Source organism: Lissotriton vulgaris, chromosome 12 (assembly GCF_964263255.1).
Source record: "Lissotriton vulgaris chromosome 12, aLisVul1.2, whole genome shotgun sequence".
Taxonomy (NCBI): Eukaryota; Metazoa; Chordata; class Amphibia; order Caudata; family Salamandridae; genus Lissotriton; species Lissotriton vulgaris.
In genome coordinates this window covers 259,928,467-259,951,902 of record NC_141700.1, presented here as the reverse complement: position 1 = coordinate 259,951,902, position 23,436 = coordinate 259,928,467, and the positions used below count along the sequence as shown (strand labels likewise).

At 47.8% G+C, this 23,436-nt stretch overlaps 1 protein-coding gene across 1 annotated transcript in view; it reads right to left on the bottom strand.

The window, feature by feature from the left end:
- The window catches only part of SETD6 (SET domain containing 6, protein lysine methyltransferase), a 214,090-nt gene that overhangs the window by 57,935 nt on the left and 132,719 nt on the right, over positions 1–23,436 (bottom strand). The window contains exon 7 of the mRNA XM_086947804.1: positions 17,899–18,079. Within this exon, the coding sequence (XP_086803930.1) occupies positions 17,899–18,079 (181 nt within the window). The remainder of the gene's footprint in view (positions 1–17,898; positions 18,080–23,436) is intronic.

The window sequence follows — 23,436 nt, the reverse complement described above, 5'->3', positions numbered from 1 at the left end:
TTTTTCTACTATGCCTAGATATCACACTGCGGTGGTGATGGACGGAGCATCTGAACCAATCAAACACTCACACCCAGTCAACAGATCGGGCTGGACTGTTCCCATGAGGCACAGGGTCAGACTGATTTGCATAAGGCCATGTCTGAACTGGGGTGGCAGAGTGGGCTAAAGAACGGTGATGGATTAAACCCAGATCTCTTGTCTGGGTGTGAGTGTTTGATTGGTTCAGATGCTCTGTCCATCACCACCCCCTTTTGTACCGCTTGGATATCACACTGGGCATTTCCTAGAGTTAAGCAGTTTTCAGATATTTACAGTTTTTCGAGTTCTAATACAAAACCAACTCCAAAATTAGAAAGAAGACAATGCAATCATATGGGAGGAAATGAAGTTATCAGTTTCAAGGTAAGTACTTGGGTTTGGGAGTTTGTCTTCTGGGGTTAGAACCAGTGTTTCCCCAGGGTCAAGGATGCACTCCCAAAGCACCCTCAGCGGCACTAGGGGGGCCGGGTGCAGAGTACTGAGGCCCAATCTTATCTAATGGGAGATAGGGGGCCTCTAGTTGGTGGCTGCTCACTAGCAGGCCACAAGGATGTGGGAGCAACTGACATACAGGTAGCTATCCGCTCCCTACCAAACAAAAAGGCCCCGGGCCCAGATGGCCTCACAGCCGAATTTTACAAAGAATATGCGGATCTTCTGACTCCTTATTTATTAGAGATGTACATTGAGGCACATGAGTCTGGGAGATTGTCCCCATCGCTCAGACAGGCAATGCTCATTGCTCTTCTTTAAAAAAAAAAAAAATTGCCTACTAAATGCGACTCTTACCTCCCCATCTCCCTGATTAACCTAGACAGGAAAATATTGGCCAAAATACTTGCCACGCGACTACAGCCCCTGATGACAAGTTTGGTGTCACCTGACCAATCTGGTTTCATACCGGAGCGATCTACTTCTCATAATTTGCGTGCCATATTCTCTATTTTTCATGTGCTGTATCCCACACTTCATGTAGCGGCAGTTTTAGTGGATGCTGCGAAAGCATTCGATTTCATTGAATGGGGATATAGGTTTAAGATTTTGCAGATTATGGGGTTCCCTGCGGTTTTTCAAAATTGGTTCAGACTCATGTACAATGACGTGGCCACACTTCTGAACCATTCACTATAAAACGAGGCATGCGGCAGGGATGCCCCCTATCACCATTGCTGTTCGCTCTGGTGCTAGAGCCCCTAGACTGTATTATCCGACAAGGGCACAGAGAAATAGCTTTAAACTTTCTACATCACCCTGTCGGTATCTCGTATCACGATGAAATGGTGTTGCTCATACGGGTGCCTCAACAGTATTTAGCTCAGATTCTCCGGGAATACATCTGATTTGGTCTCTTTTCGGGGTTGACTTTTAACTGGGGGAAATCAGTGATAATTCCATTAACAGAGGTGACCACACCTCCAAACATGGAGTACCCTCTAATATGGACTACACATCTGGTTAAATACCAGGGGGTGCGGGTACATCGGACCTCGGAGACTGTTGTAAGAGAAAATTATGGGAAGGCCTGCACCTCTTTGGAGCAGAAGACCGAAAGATGGACGACACTACCCCCGTCACTGGCAGACCGTATTGCTCTAATCAAAATGAAAATACTACCTCGCTTTTTTTTATATCTTTTTAGCGATATCCCAATAAAACTAACTGCGCAGTTCTTCTGCACCATTCGCTCGCTTTTACTGATATTGATATGGGGCGTCAAACAAGCAAGGGTTAGCTGGTACACAAAGACTCTGGAATACGCCAGAGGGGGATTCTGTGCTCCTGATTTTTATATCTATTACCTCTGCGCCCAGGCACAATAGGCGTATTATTGGTTTAAGCCACGTGCTTTCACGCGCACGTGGCAGAGGAGGGTGGGGACGTGCATCCCATCCCACTTACTGCCATTCTTACGCACTCAAATAGAGGTACACCACAACAAGAAATTAATTCAATTGACACCACAATTTCTGAGTGGCAGGCCATTGGAAAACTAACAGCCAAATTACCACTTTATGCACCTGCACTGCCGCTGACTCACCATGCGGCGCTATCGGTGATGCAACAGTCGGGTCCTGTGAGATCACTGAAGGAAGTGGGCATTGAGGTGATCATGATATTTACCCGGAAGGGGAATTTGTTACACCAGAAGATCTTCAATATGTATCCAATCCCACTATGCTTTTTAACTTTGCGCTTCATAGGTTAAAGATAGCCATGAAGGCACACTATCCTATGTTTCCCGCGGAACCTCCTGTTCTGCAAGCTCTGCAGTTACTATTAGTTACACCCACACGTCGCAAATTAGTAACAAAAGTATACAGAACAGTGCGGGAAGAGAAGGCCTATGCCAGTGACAAAAGTATAGCTCGATGGAATGACAGACTTCTTCCCTCACTTACACTGCAACAACGGGAACACATATGTAAACTCACGGGCTCCCTCTCGTTCAACGTCAATTTAAGAATAATTCACTTCAAATATCGACACAAGGTATACCACACTCTTCTTAGATTGTATAAGTTGGGGTTACGTGACACAAGCCAATGTAAGAGATGTGGGCAACAAGAGGCTGATTTTTGGCACTTAGCATGGGATTGCGCTGTGGTCTATAATTATTGGACCTCTGTTGCTAAGCACCTACACACCATGACAGGGGTGACCCTTCAATGCCTGCTGCAGGTTGGCCTATTGAGCTACGTGTCACAGTTGAAAGGGGTTGTGGGAAAGTTTGTGCGTATAGCATTGTTGATGGCAAAGTGGAGAGTCGCATTAACCTGGGCGAGCACACTAACACCACTGGTGTAACACTGGGTTAAAGATCTGGTATACTGTAGGGAAGTTATATGCGGAGGAACTCCCTACCTCCTAAGCCGAAAGACATATGGGAACCTCTAAGCTAATTCCTTAGCCCGCAAACTCAGGAAACTGAAAGCACTGTAACAGAGTCATGGTATTATGTATATGCATGTAATGCTGCCAAGCAACGTAATAATTTTAAGAATGATAGTGTTGAAGCTGTATAATTCAGGAACAAATGCACAGTCATATGCTATTATGTTGTAATTCGGGCTACCCTCACGTTGGGGATGACGTGTTAATTTGCACTTGAAATGTCAATAAAGAGATTTTTTTTTAAAAAAGGTTGTGAAAGCAAAGCTCCTGGTGTTAGGCTCAGGGCAAAGGAGGATCCGAGTTAGCACCCAAAGTATACCCGCAGCGGCAGCTGGGTGCAGGGTGCTGTTTTTGCATTGGGTGCCCTGTTTTCAATGGGGATTCTCTGGTTGCAACAAAGAGTGCAGGCTCGGGGACGAAGATCTTCTCGAGGTGACCACTGGTTGCAAAGGTAAGTTGGGATGCTGGGACACCGTTGGTTGGGCCACCCAAGGCCATGGGACGTCGGGTGAAGGAGTGTCTTTAGGCGTCTGGTTTTCTTACCAGCTCCGGTCGTGGTCGGAGGGATCCTACAGAAAGGGGCTGCAGGCGTTGTTAGGAGATTTGGGGCAGGTCAGAGATACCAGTTCTCGGGTCAGGATCGCTGGAGAGACCTTCTCATGGTCGAGACCAATGGATCCCTTCCTTTAGGTGGTTTTCCCCCCTATTAGGCTACCCTCCAGTTGGAAGGAGGCATATGCCTCTCTCCGGTAGGCTGGGTTACCCCCATCGGACAATTGGCAGGGACTGAGAGTTGTGGTTCACCTCATCTCCCCCACCTGAGAGTTGGGTTTGGCAAAGGTGGGCACACCTCCATTCCTCACTTGGTTTTCCTGCCAATTCTCCCACCTAAAGTGGGGGTCAGTACCGGTGGGGGCCAGTTGCTAGGAGCAGTCAATGGCTGGGGTAGCTCACAAAAGCGGCAAGACTTTGAAGCTTCCCCTTCGTGGACCCTGCCCTTACTGGAGAAGGAGGCTTGGCACTTCGTCCCAGGATGTGCATTGTTTCAGACCCCGGAGAGCAGCAGGCTTTTGAACCAGCGGTTAAGAAACATGCCTGGTGGTGGCAGCTGGCCAGCAGGCACTCAGCCAGGACACTAGTGTTAGGTCGTTTTTCAGGGGGCATCTCTAAGATGCCCTCTGAGTGCATTTTTCATTAAATCCCACACTGGCATTAGTGTGGGTTTAATGTGCTGAGAAGTTGGATACCAAACTTCCCAGTTTTCAGCAAAGCTATTATGGTGCTGTGCAGTTCGTAATGACAACCTCCCAGCAACATATACTCTTCATGGCATGACTTACTTACAATGTCTAAGAATTGGCTTAGACACTGTAAGGGTACAGGGCTCATGCACCGGTACCCTCACCACTGGTAGTGTACACCCAGCTAGAGGGGTGGCTGATCTATGCCAGGGCAGTGGGTTGTAGGCACGGCACACAGGGATGTGTGCCATGTCGACTCTTCACTTTGCTCTGCACCAAAACACACAGCCTGCAATGGCAGTGTGCGTGTGTAGGTTGTATGACTTTACAACGCATTCCGTTGCCACGCATGCGTTACAACGCAAATGCCATTATCACACATAACCTTTACCACGAAAATTCCTTTTCCACGCATACCTTCACAGCGATTTTCGTGCATGGTAAGGGCATATTCATTCTCACAAATTGCACAGTTCCTATATTTGCTCTCTGGCGCCCTCCCCCCTCCAGCTCCAATTTTTTTAAAAATACCCCTCCCCTGAACCCCTGCGTGAGCCCCCGACCCCTAGCCCCCAATCCTTTGAAGAAATACCCCTGCCCGGAACCCTTAAAATGTTTTGTCTTCACGATTCCCCCACCCCCAAACCCTTCTAACAAATACCCCTCCCCTGCCATTAACACTAAAATCGTACCCCTGCACACAACCACCTCAGTCCTTGTATTATATTTTTACACTAAAATTCCCCTTACCTCTCCATGACATCTCTCCAAGCTCTTCCTTGTTGCTGCGCACGTCTTAAAGAGGAAGCGTCTTTGTGTTTCCTCTAATGACGCCGATAGCGGTATCCAACCACTGCCAGGTAATCGCATTCTGTTTTGCCATCTTTATCAGCTGGAATACTGTAGTAGGCGCAGCAACTTATCTCGTCTTTTCAAGACTTCTTTTCAAAAAGTCATTTTGCAAAAATGATACCTCCTTCCCGTCCGGCTGGCATGCTGGTGAGTGCGTTTTTATTTTATGATCTTTGAGCCGAGAACAGTGTTTAGACCCGAGAAATGTCTACCTCCCCTTCCACCTCACCATTTCCCAAAGATGATACCTCCTTCCCGCCCGGCTGGCATTTTTTTATTTTATTATCTTTTTGAAGTGAATGAAACAGTCAATCAATTTTGTGCTGGTAGGCATGTATCTTTAACACACACGCCTTTACTACGTATCTCGAAGTAAAGGTATGCGTGGTAACCACATATGTGTTGTAATACATGCATGGTTAAGGGTATGCGTGGAAACTGCCACGTTGTAGTGGCTGTTTCCAGTGTGAGTAAAGGTACAGGACCCTTAAGGGTGGCAAAATAAGTGCTGCAGCCCTTAGAGGCTTCCCTGGCCACAGTGCCCTCGGTGCACAAGTTACTTACCTTCGGTAACGATCTATCTGTAAGAGACATTAGTTAGTGATAGATTTCTTACCTTAGAATTACCCCCCCGGCGTCAGACTGGATCTGGAAAGTTTTCGTCAGCAGTACACCTGCACGTCGGAAGGTGGCGTTGTGCGGCTCCGCGTCCTTCGTAGGCGTTGTGATCGCCGGGATGACTTAGCGGCAGCTACTTAGACCCCGCCCGCGCGGACGTCAGTTCTGTACACGACATTCCGCGCCAGGAACGCAGAGCCATGCAAGATACTGACCACCGGTGCATTGAAACTAGGGCCCTGAAAGGGATGACCGTAACCATAGAAATCAGTTTGCAGAAAGGGGAGGATGGGTGGGGCGGTAAGGAATCTATCACTAACTAATGTCTCTTACAGATATATCGTTATCGAAGGTAAGTAACTTGTGCATCTGAAAGAGACCCTTAAGTGATAGATTCTTTACCTCAGAATTGATACCCCAGCAATACAAACCCCGGTGGTGGGTCTGCAAACCAAGATCACACTAGAAAGTCACGGAGAACAGAATGGCCAAAGAAGCTGTCTCTCTGGACTTGGCTGCCAAGGCAATAATGCTTAGTAAAAGTGTGCAGCGAGGCCTACATGGCTGCCTGACAGAGGTCTTGCAGGGGGTCACCACGTCCCAATGCAGTAGTAGCTGCTGTCGCCCTGGTAGAATGGGCGCGTAGCCCCACCGGAGGTTCCATCATTAGCCAGAGAATAACCGGTATTTATACACAAGCCTCCCCATCCGGAGATAGTCCTTTTGTGTACAGCCTGGCCTTTCTTGGCGCCTACTTAGCCAACAAAGAGCTGGTCATCCACCCGGAACTACTGTGTGCGGTATAGATAAAAGGAGAGCTCACGTTTTGGGTCCAGACGGTGGAGCCGTTCCTCCTCTCTGGAAGGGTGCAGAGGCGGTTATAAAGTGGGCATGGTGATAGTTTGCCCGATGTGGAAGGCAGTAACAACCTTTGGCAAGAAGGAAGGACAAGTGTGGAGCAAAACCGTGTCCCGATGAACAGACAGAAAAGGAGGTTTACAGGAAAGATCCTGGAGCTCACTCGGGCGCCTAGCGGAGGAGATGGCGACCAGGAAAGCAGTCTTTAAAGTCAGTTAACGAAGAGGACAGTTGTGAGGCAGCTCAAAAGGAGCGTGTAGGAGAGTAGTATCTGCTTCTTATAGTTACCCCCACTTTTAGCTGATGTATCACTGTTTTCGACTTAGTCTGGCTGGGATTCTGCTATCCAGGACCCCAGCCTAGTTGCTTTCTCCTCTAAATTGATTGTAAGTACTTTAGGTACACTCCAGATTGGATACTGGGGTACCCTTATCAGTCCCTAGTATATGCTACACTATGTACCCAGGGCATAGTTACCCCAGAGGCCTCTCGGGAGCTGCAGCATGTATTGTGCCACCCCTGAGAGACCATTCAAACGGACACCACAGGTCTGCTACTGCAGCCTGTGTAAGGTGGTGCATGCACCCCTTACTTAGATATAGGTTACCTATATCTATTCTAAATCACTGCACATATAAACCTATCAAACACCCCTATGGCAGGCCTTATCAATCCTGAAGGCAGGGTGCTGGGTTTTATTTCAGAGGGTGCTCCTGCATGCGCATAGCCCCTCTGCGGCCTTCGGAACTTATTTTCCGGGGTTGTTTGTGATGCAGCCAACCATATATATTTAAGTGCATTATAACCTCGCGGTAAATGCTAACTTTAAAACTGCTGCTTAGAAACATGTGTTTGGTGTCAAACACCTTGGAATCATACCTTCACACCAGTAACTGGTGTGGGAGGTACGATTCCTCCCTTCTGGATTCACTACTGTGGGACACGGGCTACCCGGTACCAGCTTTCTCGACCTGGGCATCACAAAATGGATGCTGCCAGCCACAGACATGCGTCTGCCCTCCTGCTGCTGAGCTGAGCTCGAACAGTGGAGGCTGGACAATAGGTTCCGGTCACAGGGAGGTGTGACCACCTCCCAGGCAGGATTAAGTGTATTGGGGCTGGGTGGGTGCACTCCGAGAGTGCCTGACAGTCTGCACTGTGGGCACATTTGGTGTCCCTGTGCATTCTCCAGTTCACACTGGTTGAAGGAGCCATTTGCTCCTGCTCTGGTGCAAATCTGGACAAAGGACATGGGTATAACTACCCCTATGTCCTGACCCTCCCATAGGTGGGTCCCAGAGTTTGTCCAACCCCTTCCTAGGGTATAAAGTAGGAACCCTGACTACAGGACTTTAGATCTTACCTGGACTAAACTCTAGTATTCAGATGATCTACAATACCCTGGATGACTGAAGAATCTCCCTTGGAGTAAAGGAGTTACTCCCCTGCAAGGCAGGCACCTTAAACGCATCTGACCAGTTTGCATCTCCCGAGCTCCTGAGGACTCAGAAGATTTCTGCAACACAGGAGGTGGGTTCCCGAGCATCCCTGCGGTTGATCTACCCTCTCAGAAATTCTGAGAACAGTATCCCTCGTGGGGACCGTGCAACCCGAATCCCTGTGCACCTTGTACTTTTGCAGCAGCATATGCATTTTGGCGATCCCGGAGGCTATGCTTTCGGCTACGTGTAGTCCTGACCCCGAGCAGCAACTGCACCGAAGATTTACGGCCTACACTCCACGAGTGTTCCGTGGGCTGGTATTTTGTGATTCAGCTGGAGGTCCCTTCACGATCCCTGGTCCGATGGCCTGTGGGTCCTTGTGGAGGTACCTTTGATTTCTTTTGGGCTTTCCTGGTTGCTCCAGACGTGCCCTGACTTCCAATAGCTTGGAGAGTCTCCTGGACCTTGTTGGTCCACACCGTGTCTGGTTTCTCCTGCCCACGTGGGACGCATTTGCCAAGGCTTGTTGGTTTTCATCCAGACACTGACCCCCTCAGCACTTGACATCCTTCTTCGGGACAGCTCACCTCCGGACTTTGGTCGTCATTGACGTCTCCTGGTCCCCGTGGCTGCAGAGTCAAGCATCCTGTCATCTTACCTGAAGCAACCGGCATCGGTGGGCATTTGTCTACCGAGCCCCTGGTCACCCTGAAGTGACCCAGACTCTGTCCCCTCTGCTTTCAGGTTCTTCTCGCATCACATCCAGGCTTGGATTCCACTGGACACTTTTCATCTTCCCGCAGCAGCACTTCTTTGAGCCACGCCATTGAAATCGACGAAGGTTTCCGACATCCCTTGACAACTATGCACCCGGCTCCCCTGGCATAGGTAACACGGGTACTTTGGTACTCACAAGGGCGCTGGCCTTAGAACCTTCTATGTTCCAAATGGTTTGCTTGAAGTACTCTCCGAAGTGTCCTTAATCTGTAAATTTCCATCCGTCCTCTGTGGGTCCCCTGTGTCACTACTTTGGGTGGTTCCTTGGGGTCCCAGCGATTCTACGTGCTCTAGGCACTGTGTCTAGTCATGTTGTGGTTGTTATACCACTTTCTTAGTATATGGTTAAGTCTCCTCCCTGGAGGCCGCTGTGTATTGTGCTATTTACTGTTGTTCTATTGATTAATAATTGTGTGCCTTGTGCTCTATTCTCGTATAGAGGTTAGTGGAGAGTGTTTAGTAATAAATACATATATGTTATGCATCTCGAGTGGTTCTCCTTTCATTTGGTTATTCAGGAGGTTACAAACAGGTAAAACAAGCTGCTTTACATTCCTTCAAAACATAGCCTGAAAGCTGCTCTCCATAGCTACCACTAGGATAATTTTCATTAAGTTATATTTGACCTAATCATCAATAAGGGTAGTTTGGACTGGTGCAAAGTGCCCCCTTTAATTAGTGGACAGAATATACCAGGCCAACTTCTCAAAGAGCGCACATCAAATAAGTAAGAGCCAGATTTAAGTCCAACTGCAGCCTCACAAACGGAATAGGAGGGAAAAGGTGAGTAATGCCTTGAGAAATCTACTTATGACAGGGGACTTGAAAAGAGAGGGCTGATCAGGGAGCCTGAGAAAGGCCAAAATTGCAGAAAGGTAGCCCTTAATAGTGCCCAGAGCAGAGCCCTGCTGGGCCAAATAAAGAAGGAACAAAAGGACTTTAGAAAGAGGGGCAGAAAGGGGATCTACAGCCTTTGCTGTGCACCATGCCACAAATTTGTTCCACCTGCAGGCGTATCCCGATTTAGTGGAGGGACGCCTGGCTGCCAGAATATCACAGACTTCTGGAAACAAGTCAAATGGTATCAACGGTCGCCCCTCAATCTCCACGCAAGGAGGTGGAGGCTGGACAGGTTCGGGTGGAGGACCGTCCCCTGCTGCTGCGACAGAAGATCCTCCCAAAGAGGCGGTCGGATCGGGGGATCCACGCTCCTACTAAGTAGCTCGGGATACCAAACTCTACGAGCCCAGTCTGGGGCTACAAGAATAACTTGGGCCCGGTTGCACCTTATCTTCAGCACTCTGGGTAGAAGTGGTATAGGTGGAAAGGTGTACAATAGACAGCAACTCCACGGTGGCGGTCATACGAGGTTAACTAACATCGGCTGCACCCGCTAGAACTTTAAATCCAACTGCAGAGCCCCCATATGCCATCTGGCATGATTGATCAGCAGGATGCAGGAGGTCATGAGGCCCAGCAGCCTCAAGGTCATCTTGATCGAAACCCAGGACAAGGGCTGAAATATTGGAATCATAGCCTGCATGTCCTGGACTCACTGCTTGGGTGGATAGACCCAAAACTGCGCAGTGCCCAGAACCGCTCCGATGAAGTGCAGGTTCTGAGAGGGGATCAGGTGTGACTTAGGCACATTGATGGAGAACACCAGCAAATGCAGGAGGTCGGCCGTAGTCTGGAGGTGGGAGACGACTGCCTGGGGCGAGCCCGCCTTCAACAACCAGTCATCGAGATAGGGAAAGACTGAAACCTCTGACTACGCAGATGAGCTGCAACCACCCCCATCACTTTCGTGAACACCCGAGGGGTGCTGGTAAGGCCAAAAGGAAGCATGTGGAACTGAAAGTGCTTGTGGCCTATGGTGAACCACAGGTAACGTCGGTGGGCAGGCAGGACGGGGATATGAAAATAATCGTCCTGCAAGTCCAACGCTACCATCCAGTCTTGCGGGTCTAGGGCAGACAAGACCTGAGCAAGTGTGAGCATCTTGAACTTCTCCATCCGGAGGAAGCAATTGAGGTTCCGAACGTTTAAGATAAGAAGCAGGCCCTTGTCCTTCTTCGGACCCAGAAAGTAGTTGGAGTAACAACCACGACCTACTTCTGGCGTCAGAATGCGCTTGATGGCCCCCTTGGCCAAGAGGGCCGCAACTTCCTGCTGGAGAAGTGCCAAGTGGTCCCCCGACATGCGATGGTACTGGGTTGGCATGGCTGGAGGGGTGGTCTCGAAGGGGAGGGAGTAGCCCCTTATGACAATCTGTAAAACTCACCGGTCCGTAGTGATGGTGCGCCAGTGGGGGAGGTGATGGCAAATCCTGCCGCCCACTGGCGTGTGGTGAACCTGAAACACCGGACTAGGAAGGTTTGGAGGCAGCGGTGGCAGGGGAGGTGCTGGACTGACCCGCCCGCTGGCCCCATGACCCACCACGGCGGGTCCCACATTCAGCGGCTGTACGGAGACTGTTGCTGTGCAGGCCTGTGGCTTTGAAACAAACGTGTTTGGGTGCCCCTTCCTTTGCCATGAAAGGAGAGAAAAGCAAACGCCGGAGGAGTGCGCGTGGCCGAAAGGGCCAAGGACTTGGCCGTAGCCCGCAAGTCCTTTAAAGCGCACCAACGCACTATCTGCCTTGTCGCCAAAAAGGCGAGTGCCATCGAAAGCATGTCCATCAGAGTGTTCTGGACATCCCTTGAGAAGCCAGTGATCCTCAGCACGGCGCGACGGCGTAGCGCCACTGTCGTGGAAATTGCTCTGCCCAGCGAGTCGGCGGTGTCAAGGCCACAATGAATCGTAGACTTGGCTGCATCTCTCTCCTCAGCAATAGCTTGGGAGAGCACAGTCCAGGCCTCCTCCGGACACTGAGGCCGCACCTGCGCTACCGTATCCCACATAGAGTGGGAATAACGGCCAAAGAGGCATGCGGTGTTCACAGACCGCAGCCCTGAACTGGCGGGAGAGAAAATCTTCTTCCCAAACTGCTCCAATTTCTTGGATTCCCTGTCCGGAGATGCGGAAGGAAATGCGGTTGGGGAGGCAGAGGTTTGGACAACCAAGCTCTAAGGGGTAAACTTTTGGGAGAGGAAAATGGGGTCACCTGGGCGAAGGCGTTGGGCCACGTTCCTATCCACAGGAGCCCTTGTGTGGGGCCTGGACCGGGTCTTCAAAAGGACGTCTGAAAGTGAATCATTAAAGGGCAGCAGCGGCTCCGCAGGCCGAAGCACTTCTGTCAGGAATTTCTACTCCCAAGCACACGTTTAAGTAAACAAGGTTTCCCTATTAGTGATAAATATGTACACTTACACGCTGTACACAGCATTTGATGCATGATGCATGGAACTAACTGGAACACCACGACTGGGAAACCGAGAGTGAACATATTGATGATATATTGGGAGTGAAATACCAAAGGATTTGCGCTGGTATTGTGCCATCTAGATTCTTCAGAAACCCTGTGTGAGTCAGAATTAACACCGCATAATATACTGAACTATATGTTCTAAAACCATAGAAGAGTTAACATATTGATGATATATCGGGAGTGAAATACCAAAAGATTTGCGCTGGTATTGCGTCATCTCGATTCTCCAGAAACCCTGTGTGGGTCGGAATTAACACCGCATATACAAACCTATACGTTCTAAAACCATAGACTTGAGGAAGTCGCGGTTTCACACCCTTATGCGACGAAACGCGTTGGCTGTTGCTGGAAAGAACTGATTAAAAACGGGACGAAAGGAACCCCCTAACAAAGAATTTATTGTGTAATGTGTTATTGAATCACTGTACATATTTATCACTAATAGGGAAACCTGGTTTACTTAAACGTGTGCTTGGGAGTAGAAATTGCAGTTTTCTCTAATCCTGTGGAGTTTGTGGTTCTACATACCTTAAAGCACCGTGAACATTAATTGTAATCAACCCTAATTTAGTACTACTCTTAAACTTAGTGCCCTCAATACCTATACGCATAACCACGTCGCTGTTTTCACTTCTGTCAGGAGGTTAGTCCTGACCTCCACTGTAGGGAGCTCCAGGTGGAGAGCCTCTGCTGCCCTACGCAACACCACTGAATAGGTACCACCCTCCTCCGTAGCCATGGTAGAAGGAGACAGTGCGCCAGATACTTGTGAGGAATCGAGATCACTGGCGTCCCCCTAATCCTCTGCCCAGTCCGGGTCTAATGGGCATAGGACTGCGAGAGTGTCTTCAGACCCCTCTCAGTCCTCCCCATCCTCCATAACCTGCTGGGCAGGTGGGAAAGATGGAGGAGGATGAAGTTAGGGATAAAAATTCCCCATTGGTGTCGGAATCCGCATCGATCGACACTGGTCCGGCACCGTCTCTATGTTGGGGTGGAAGCCGGGGACGACATCGGGCGGGGAGCCAGCCGACGCCAGTGGCGGCGCAGTAGACGTCGGTGGAGGTCGTACGGGGTCAACCGACAACTTCGACTTCTTGTGCTTCATCTTACCTGACCCAGAGTGCAAAGACTTCGTCGAACGATGGTGGCGGCTCCGCGACTGGTCCCTCAACCTCCCATGGGACTGGGACATTTAACGGCGCGGAGCTGACTCCCAGGCCTCAAGCAACTTTCAGGATCGCTCCCGCAAAGTTTTCAGAGTCATGGCCTGGCAGTCTGGGCACGACGTGGCGTCGTGGTCGCACCCCAGGCAGTAGAGACACTCGCGGTGCGGGTCCCTCACCGACATCATGAGGAGACAAACCTCCCAAGACTTAAAACCGGGCATCCCTATACACCAGGAGTCAAAGACTCAAAAAAGACAGACAAAAGTCCCCAAAAACTGACAGGGGGTAGCGCTCTCTCCGGATCTGTGCTTGCTGCCGCGGAAAAAGAAAGAACGGACATCAGCTTGCGAGGGCGGCATCTAAGTAGCTGCCGCGACGTCATCCGGGCAATCAGGACAAATACAACTGACGCAGAGCCGCACAACGCCACTTTTTTTTCTACCTCCCTCAGCCATCATTTTCGTTGGGTCCCTCTTCAAATAATCTATCTTTAAAGGAAAGAAAATCTATTTGGTGACATTTAAGTCATGTGTTGACCCCCCCATCCCATTTCCTCCCCCTTACCCCACCCTGGCAAACCCTCCCAAATCTTGTAGGCATATAGATGCCTTGCAAGCTACACCGCGGGCCAGATGGATTTTTAACGCTACAGGCTACACCAGCCATTCCTATCCCTGTATAGCTGATATTGAGTGCCATCGATGATTTAGGGGTCCTCTCCTTTCCTTTTGATGGAATCTATCAGTGCATTCACATCTTCGACCGCACGATGATTATACATTTGATGGTTCTATATAATACGAAGAGGTGCATTTCCAAAGATCCTCCATCCTTTTGCCTAACCCCCACTGCCTCTGCTCTGCTGCCTTGCATATATCTGAACTTATTGGGGGGGGGGGGGGGGGGGGGAGAACCATTAACAGTGTAGGGACCCTCCCATAAGGCTACGCTCAAGATTACTTCCTTAACTGAGAATGAGAGGAAGTTTACCAGGATCTTACTTGGGTTAGGCCATTGGAGGTCCACCTGAAAGGATCCCTGTGAGCTCTCTGGACCTCTTGCTCCAAGTTGATCTCTGTCCTATCCTTTAGGGCTGTATCTTGTAGAAGCTTGCTTATAAAAGTCTTCATATCTGTACCTTCCTCTACCTCAGGGACATTCGAAAATCTTGTTATTCCTCCTCAAATGATTTTCGCAGAGCTCAAATCCCCTGCAACCCCACCAAGCACACATCGCTTCCCCTTTCTTGCAACCTTTTTTAAACTGGGGACCACTACAGAAGTAAAGTCTGGCACAACAAGCACCTTGTCACCCTCAATGTACTTGGTACGCAATGTATAACTTAGAACTCTATCAGCATGCTTGCCAGAAATTAAAGCACTTTCCTCTATATGATGGATGCTCCTAACCCCCTGTTTCAGAGCCTCCGCCTTCAAATCGACCCTCCTGATATTTTCCAGGGACTGGGAGCAGAGAAAGCTCTCTGTACGCATCGGTGATAAATACGCAGGCAAGCTCCAGCCGGCAGCCTGACTTGTTCTGCCTCTATCCAGCACATGTGTTGGCCGACCTGCAGCACTGAAGCCCACTTGCCTCCACCTGGGGCCTGACCGACTCATCAGGCACCCCAGGTGGCCCTATTAACCCCCAGGGAGACCCGGTGCAGCAACCAGGCAAGTGCTAATAGGAAAGGGGCGTCCTTACTGTGGGATCACCCCTCAGGGACCCCATGCCCGGTTCCCCGCTGTCCCTTATTATACCTAAATAACATTATAGTTTATTAAACCAAGCACAGGAAAAGGTTTTGTAGGGCACACACCGTGTGTTTCAAGGTCCTCTTATATGTAATAATGAAAAAAGGGAGAGAAAGTGAAATTAAACAAATTGCCTAGGATCACACATTTTGGTAAAGAGGGGAAGCTGGGCTTAATCTCAGGTTTTCTGGTTTCCAATTGTTCAATTGAGCCACTAGATTTATTTCCTTTGCTGCACCTACACCCACCTTAAACACCAATCCCCCCAACCCCCTCACCGGACCACCCCCACTGGCAATCAAAGATCAAGCATTTTGTCCCCTGGGAAAATGTTTGCGAGTACCAATGCTCTAGACTGGTCTTAGCCTTCGAAGTGCTCCAACAATTTGGTTTTGGGTCAAAATTCATCCATAGGATTCCTCGTTTTTATGCGATCCCTACGGCTAGGGTCAAAGCTTGAGGGTAATGTCTCACTTACAATAATAGTCGGTAGGGGGATAGGTCAAGGTTGCCCCCCTCCCCCAGTTATTCACACTTGCTATAGAACCCTTTGCAGCTAGAATTAGAGAGTAAGGTCGAGCAGATGGTAACACCTTCAGGAGACATAGGTGACCGAGGTCCTACAAGTCTTAAATGACAAGGAATGGGCTAAAGCTCTTGAAGATTAACGTACAGTTTCATGCAAGGTAAGATTTCCATTAATTTAGCTTTTCATACTCCACCAAGCTTATCTTTCCACCTCGTATTGACAGAAACTTCCCCAGGCTTCTCCCTCCTGCCGCAGGCATCAGCAGACTTACATAACAAGTCATGAGATTGCCTGTCCTTGATGACTTTCTGGTCCTAGGAGTTTCAAGATTTGACAAAATGTAAATGCATACTGCTTCAAATCACATGTAACACTGTGTACTGGGAATTTTTTTTGACGCCCCTGTAGAATTTGAGCAACCTTGAGATTCTTAGGCCTGGTTCTCCTTCTGGCCAAAAGGGCAATGACATCCCAGTGGAAGTCATCGGTGGCTTATTCAGCACTGTTCTGATGATCGAGAACATTCCAATGCACCCAAGCGGAAAGCAAAACCCTCAATAGGGAGGACAGTAGGGGCCTCCGGAAATATAATTTATGGAGGTGTGGGACAAGGTCTGGTAGGCGTTGGGTGATAAATGCGGAGACAATACTTTGCCCTCCTAATGGAACCATCAATCCAAATATTTCTGAGCTATCCACGGATCCCTACCTTTGTAACCCAGAATCCAGACATCTAGTTCATGAGAACTGTTTCTCTTTGCCCCTACCAACCCAAGGCATAATCCTGCAACACCCAAAGCAACTCACAGAGGGACTGCACCTCACTTCCTCCCTCTATACTGAGACTGGTCCACCACCTCCTGTTGGGGTTCTGTACACACCCATGGTCTGGACCAACAGCACTAACGCTCCTTCCCACTCACTTGAATGGATACTCAACCTAACTGTTGATGAATAATCTCCTTGTCACCTTCCTCTCTGGACTGGTGTCACCCTTCCAAGCTCGGATGTACCCCTATTTGTTCCCCATGTAAGTTAATTCATTACTCACCAGTTTCATAGTACTCAGATTGATTCCATGTAGTAACTTTGACACACCCACAGGATCTCACGACTATCATTGTGAACACTTATCACTGGGCATGAACAGAATCTTTTCTTATTACCTGCATGCGAAGATACCATTGTGCAATCTATGTGTTCTAAAGCTCTCAGACTGGATTTGTAACCACAGAATCTACTATTTTGTCGATTGTGGGTACTACTCCAAAAAGCTATCTTTAAAAAAATGTATCTGAATTAATCGACTTTAGGAGCCACACTGTCAAGTTCACTGAGTTTTGGAAGTGCACTTTGCACATTTCTACACGGTTAATACAATTCCTGATATTACAATATGGACATGTTCCTCTGGCATCACTACCATGGCATTTCAGCCCAGACTGGTGCTATTACAATAAAAATGGTGTGAGACTTACTCGACACTCGTGCAATTAGTAGAATCGGGGTAAAGTGTAGAGCGAGTCCAATTAATTTATGGTGCATTTAGCCTGCGAGGATGTGTGGGTACCTTGACCCAAGAGATGTGTGGGTACCTTAACCCAAAGTCTGGGATTTTTTTATATTAATATTGATGTTAATCTGTTTATGAAAGATGGCCTCACGGTCCAAATATGTTGTCTAAAAATGGTTGATGTAACTCCCATTTGGGTGAGACCCTCCAGCCTGCTTGGTGTATATGCAATGTCAATAATTTCGCCTTGTACAAGATATGCTGCCAGGTAGAACTTCTGAGCAACAGGCCATTGAGTAAAGCATTCAAGTCAAGAGAGGGTATGATTTTATTATGAGGCATTGTCCTTTAGCGTCTGTACAACATCTCTCTGGTCCAGGCTTAGAATGACATCCAATAAAGTGGAACCTGATTCTGCCCTCCAAAGCGTAAAGTACAGTTTTGCACTCCCCCTACCATGGCCCTTTGACGTGTGTATTTTCTAAAAGTGTGCCCAGCAAGTGTGTTGGGCATCATTGATAATGGTCAAAGTCCTGAAGTTTCTGTAAAGAAACAAATAATCAGAATATTCTTTGCTTACCACCACTGTAAACCTTTTACTACTTTATAGGTAGCAATCACTGGGTGAGACCTATTTCCCAATGATTGTACCATTGATTTGAGAATTACTACTGGACTGATCTCCCACACTGGCAAGCATTGGTTAGGAGATGAATACAAGATGCCATAATTCGAAGGTGTCCTTAAACTAACCAACATGTAACCTTTAAATTAGACAAATTAACACTTTTGAGGTAGCAGTGCATTCTGACGCACCAAACAAAGTTGTGTGTTTACTAACCCTGCATTGCAGCAGCACGCATAGTCTCCATTTGGATATCAGCGCAATCATTGGTGTTGCTAGGATAAGGCTCAGCAAATCCATACATGTGTAGTAGCTGCCAGTTCGCCATTTGTCCATAGGTATTGAAAATTTCTTGACCTTTGCTGATCTTTCTAGTTGTCACCATTCGTAGAGAATTCTGAAAGGGCGAAAGCAAACGATACACACCCACACATAGTAAGTTCTGACAAAAACAAGAAACAACCTAGCTGACACAAGGCGAATGGTAGGTTACCAAGCAATAACAGCTGCACTGGTAAAATTACTTCTGCGCACAAAGAATCTTTACACACAGAATATTTGGATATTAAGAGGTGTCACAGTATTTTCAATTTAAGCTGTAATGTTAAAACATTTTCAAAGTTTAGAAGTACCTGACCGAACTATTATATGGAACTATTGTGGCAATATAAGCTAAAACAAAGTAATATTTACATTTATTTTGTTGGTATTTGCTCAAGACATGTACAGGTTTGTGAAAAATAAAGTATATCACCTTGAGGTTCGATGGCTTTATACATTAAGGCATATCTGATCATAATTTAGTCCTCAAAAAGTCCTAATTGTAGATAAATATAACCTAGTGATAAATATCACAGAACTTTCACTTTGCCATCATTTCTTAAACAATAATTTAGCAAACAATCAGTAGTCCTGTGTGAAAAAAAATAAGAACACCCTTAATGCTTCCGATCAGTTAAGCTAATCAAATACAGATGAACGAGTGCATGATTACTTGATCATCAATAAGAACTGTGGTTCTCCAGTATTGGTGTCTTTCATAGATTCACATGCTTGAATATTCCCAGTCGTCGAAGTGGGAGTCCCACGGTACATAAAATAGCAGTAATATATGCATATATAAATAAAAATTACCATAATTATATATATATTCATACATAAATACAGTAAAATATCCAAAAATTTAAAAGTACCATAGAACAGAATAGGCCCATAGAAAGCCTAAGGGAGAACTCACTTTAGTAACATATCAGTGTCATTATGTATTGGTCCACATTCTAGCCAATCAGGCTGTAGCTCCCTCTAGAACCTTCTCCTCAGAAGCCAAAGTCCCCAGATTTTCATAGCACAAAGTAACCAAAAGTGCCTGAGGAGAAAAGAGCCTCTGAGGGGAGGAAGGGAGGGTCGCATGTGAATCTATGAAAGACACCAATACTGGAGAACCACAGTTTACAGGTAAGTAACTTATGTTCTTCTCCAGTATTTGGGGTGTCTTTCATAGATTCACATGCTTGAATAAGAGTAGAAAGCAGTAAATCATCATATAAGTCATAAAGGTAACACAAAACTGCAAGTATACAAGAACATATTATTTAATATGTAATATATATCAAAAGTCAAGAGAGAAACCTTTGTGACTGGAGGCGGGTAGCAACAGAGGCTCACCTTTTTGAAAAAGATTCCGCAGCACTGCTTCTCCCACTGCCGCATCCGCGGCGTCTGTTGATTGCAGACAATAGTGCTTTGTAAAAGTATGGCTGCTCGACCACGTAGCAGCTCTGCAAATGTGCCGTAGAGGTACCCCCGCAAAGAGGGCAGTAGAAGCTGACACAGCTCTAGTTGAATGAGCCCGTACTGGAGCAGGAAGGGGCTTGCCAGCCCGTTGATGATAAAAAATAATGGTGGAAGAAATCCACCTAGTAATAGTCTGTTTGGTAACAGGCTGCCCTTTGCAGATTGGGCCATAGGCCACGAATAATTGGTCCGATTTCCTGAATGATGCAGTATGCTGAATGTAAAACTTGAGACAGCGTTTCAAATCAAAGGAATGCAATGAACGTTCAGCAGGAGTTTGTGGATCAGGAAAGAAAATCTTTAGAATAATAGGTTTATTGAGATGGAAATCACTTGGAACTTTCGGGATAAATCTTGGATTAGTACGTAGCGTAACAGCCTCATTGGAGAACTGGAGAAAAGGAGGCTGAATTGTGAATGTCACTGACACGCCTAGATGATGTCAAGGCGAGCAATAGAGCAACTTTCCACGTGAGGAATTTTAAGCCTGCTGAGTGGATGGGCTCAAAAGGAGGTAGGAGGAGCTGAGACAAAACCAGATTTAGGCGCCAAGCAGGTGGAGGACGACGAATGGGTGGAAACATCCGGAAGAGGCCTTTGAAAAACTGTTGGATGATTCTAGGGGAATACAGCGAGGTGGAACCATCATGACGGAAGCGGGAAAGTGCTGCCAAAAACACCATAAGAGTGGAGTGAGAAAGTCCTGCCTTTGCAAGGGATAGGAAGAAAGGCAGGATCTGTTTCGGTTTGGCGGTCATTGGATCCAAGGCTTTGGTGTGGCACCAGACACAGAAACGCTTTAATTTCAGTTGATAAGTTTTAATGGCGAGCGTGCGCCAACACTTCTCTGCAATCTGCGTCGATGGTTAGACGTGCAAATTCATTGTGTTCAGGTTCCAGGCATGGAGCTGGAGGTATGCCGGATCTGGGTGACAAATCTGCCCTTGCTGCATCGTGAGGAGGTGAGGCAGAGGATGAAGCGATATTGGCTCGTTCTGGGAGAACAAAAGAAGGTCCGACAACCAAGGGCGTCACGGCCACTTGGGTGCGATCAGGATGACATGACAGGGTTGAAGCCTCACCCTGTGTAACAGGCGCGGAATTAGAGGAAGCGGAGGGAAAGTGTAGATGAATTCGTTCGACCAGTTGATCGAAAATACATTTCCGCTCGACTCTCTGTGGGAATGACGACTTGCAAAGCGTTGGCATTTCCTGTTGGCGGCAGTCGCAAAGAGATCCATCTGCGGCTGGCCCCACTGTCGGAAAATGAACTGGAGAGTTGGTTGGTTGAGTTCCCACTCGTGATTGTCCGAGAGAGACCTGCTGAGCGAATCCGCCAGAACATTGGAAACATCCGGCACATGGATGGCTGTAAGATAAACTTGATGGTGAATCGCCTATTCCCATATCTCCTGTGCTTGTCGGGAAAGCAGCAGGGACTTTGTGCCGCCCTGTTTGTTTAGGAAATGCATGCTTGTGGTGTTGTCTGTCCTAACCAGCAGAGATTGGCCCTATACTATCCTCTGAAAAGATTTCAGGGCAAGGAATATCGCAAGAAGCTCTAGGCGGTTTATATGCCAAGTGCGTTGGATTGCAGTCCACTTCCACTTTACTAACATTTCATCAAGATGCGCTTCCCAACCCTCCAGTGATGCATCGGTTGTGAGTGTCAGAGTCGGAGTTGCGTCTTGAAAAGACCGACCCATGGATATGTTTGGAGGGTGAGCCCACCACTCCAGTGCCACCTGAATGCAGGGCGTTAGAAGGATCCTGTTGTTGAATGATCCTGAAATCTGTTTCCACTACTTGTCTAGTTCCTCTTGTACGACCCTCATGTGTAGCCTGCAGTGGGAAATCAACTGTATGCCAGAGGAAGCCATGCCTAAGAATGATCTCAACACCCGGACGGAAACGTACAGCTTTGACTGTAGGAATCGCACCATCTTGAGCATGCGGTCTTGTCTTTCCTGGGAGACGAAAACCTTTTCCAGCCGAGAATCTAGTGAGGCTCCTAGAAAATCTCGCCGCTGTGACGGGCGAAAGTGTGACTTCTGGCAATTGATGGAAAGGCCCAAGTTTTGAAAAAGATCGATGCAAAACAGAGTGTGCTGGTTTGCCATCTGTAGGTTCGGAGCCTTTATAAGACAGTCGTCCAGGTATGGATAAAATTGAATGCCATATAGGTGCAGAAAAGCAGCTACCGGGGCCATGATCTTGGTATAGACCCTCGGTGCTGAACGTAGGCCAAACGGCAGAACTCGGAATTGGAAATGTAGATGTCCGACTGTAAAACGGAGATACTTTCTGTGCCTGGGGTGAATCGGCACGTGGAAGTATGCGTCCTGGAGTTCGATCAGGGAGAAGAACTCTCCGGGATTGAGGTAATTTAAAATTTGGAGCAAGGTCAACATTTTAAATGTTTTTGACGTGATGAATTTGTTCAGGGCCCTTAAGTCCAAAATGGGGCGCCACTCTCCCGACTTTTTCTGGACTAAAAAGAAGCGGGAGTAAAACCCCTTGCCTTGCTGGCCTGGTGGTACGATCTTGATAGCACCCTTTCTGATCATTAATTTTACTTGAGCCAATAGTTCTTCAAAATGGGGAGGGGGCGGACCAGTAGGAGGGCGATTGGGAGGAAACTTTGTGAACTCCAGGATATGTCCTTCTGAAATCACGTCCAGGACCCATTGATCGGAGGTGATGTTGGACCAATCCAAGATGTAATTGGAGATTCGTCCTCCAATTTTTACAGTCGGTGGAAAATTGACGCTGGGACTGTCACTGTTTCTTTGCATTTGAACCACTTCTGTAGGTGGTTTTCCTCTGGTATGGTCTGGAGGAGGTCTGTCGATTTTGAGACTGGTAATTACTCCTTTGCCGGTTATCATTGTAGGGGCGATATTAGTTTGATCCACGAAAAGTGGAAGAATTGCCGCCTCTACCACGTGCTCCTCGAAAAGGCCGTTTTCTATATTGCAGAGTTCCTAACGCCTTGGAAGTATCTGTATCCTTTTTTATAGATTCGAGGACATCGACATGTCTGCGGAAGAGCGAATCACCGTCATATGATAGATAGAGTACCTTAGCTTGAACCTCCGGGCGAAATGCTGTTGATTTTAACCAGCCTGGACGCCTCAAAACAGCAGCCCCAGCCAATTGCCCGAACCCCGTAGAGGAGATATCAATGGCGCAGTCAATGATCTCTGAAGAGATCTTTTCTCCCTCCTGAATGATGGCTTGTGCTTCCGCACGGATGGCATCCGGTAACTGTGGAAGTAATGCTGCGACCTCGGACCACATTTGGCGGTCGTACCGTCCAAGAATAGCCAAGGAATTAGCCGCCTGTACAGTCATGACTGCCATGGTGGTAAACTTTTTCCCTATGGAGGCCAGCTTTCGGCCTTCCTGATCTGGGGGAGATGTGAGAGGTGTGGCAGGATTGCGGGACCTCTTTTGAGCTGCCTGAGTAATGACGGAATCCGCCTTAGGCTGCGACACTAGGTATGTCGGAGAATCTGCCGGCGCATTGTACTTTTTATCAAGCCTTGGTAAGACAGACTGAATCAAATTTGGTCGCTCCATCAATTTGAGACCTTCATTCCAAATGTGGTTGATTATCGGAATAGCGTGAGCTTGCCTTTGAGGTAAGTCTTTAAAATCGTAAAGAAAACAAATCAGTCTGCTGGACGTCTAAAGTGAGGTAAAACCTCTTAGCAGAGCGGACCATCAAATTATGAAAACTGCCAATGTCCACAGGGGGTGAAGCTAATGGCGACGTTGGTGGGGTTGAAGGCGTGTGAGCCCTGTAATCGTCCCACTCTTGAAGACCGTTATCGTCGTCATCATTCTGATCTGTGTTGTGAGGGTCTTGATCCTCATTATCCGTATCCTGCTGGGTACGCACTGGCGACCTGGGTGGAACTGGTGCAGGAGTTTGAGGCTGTGGAGGAGGTTGCGGCA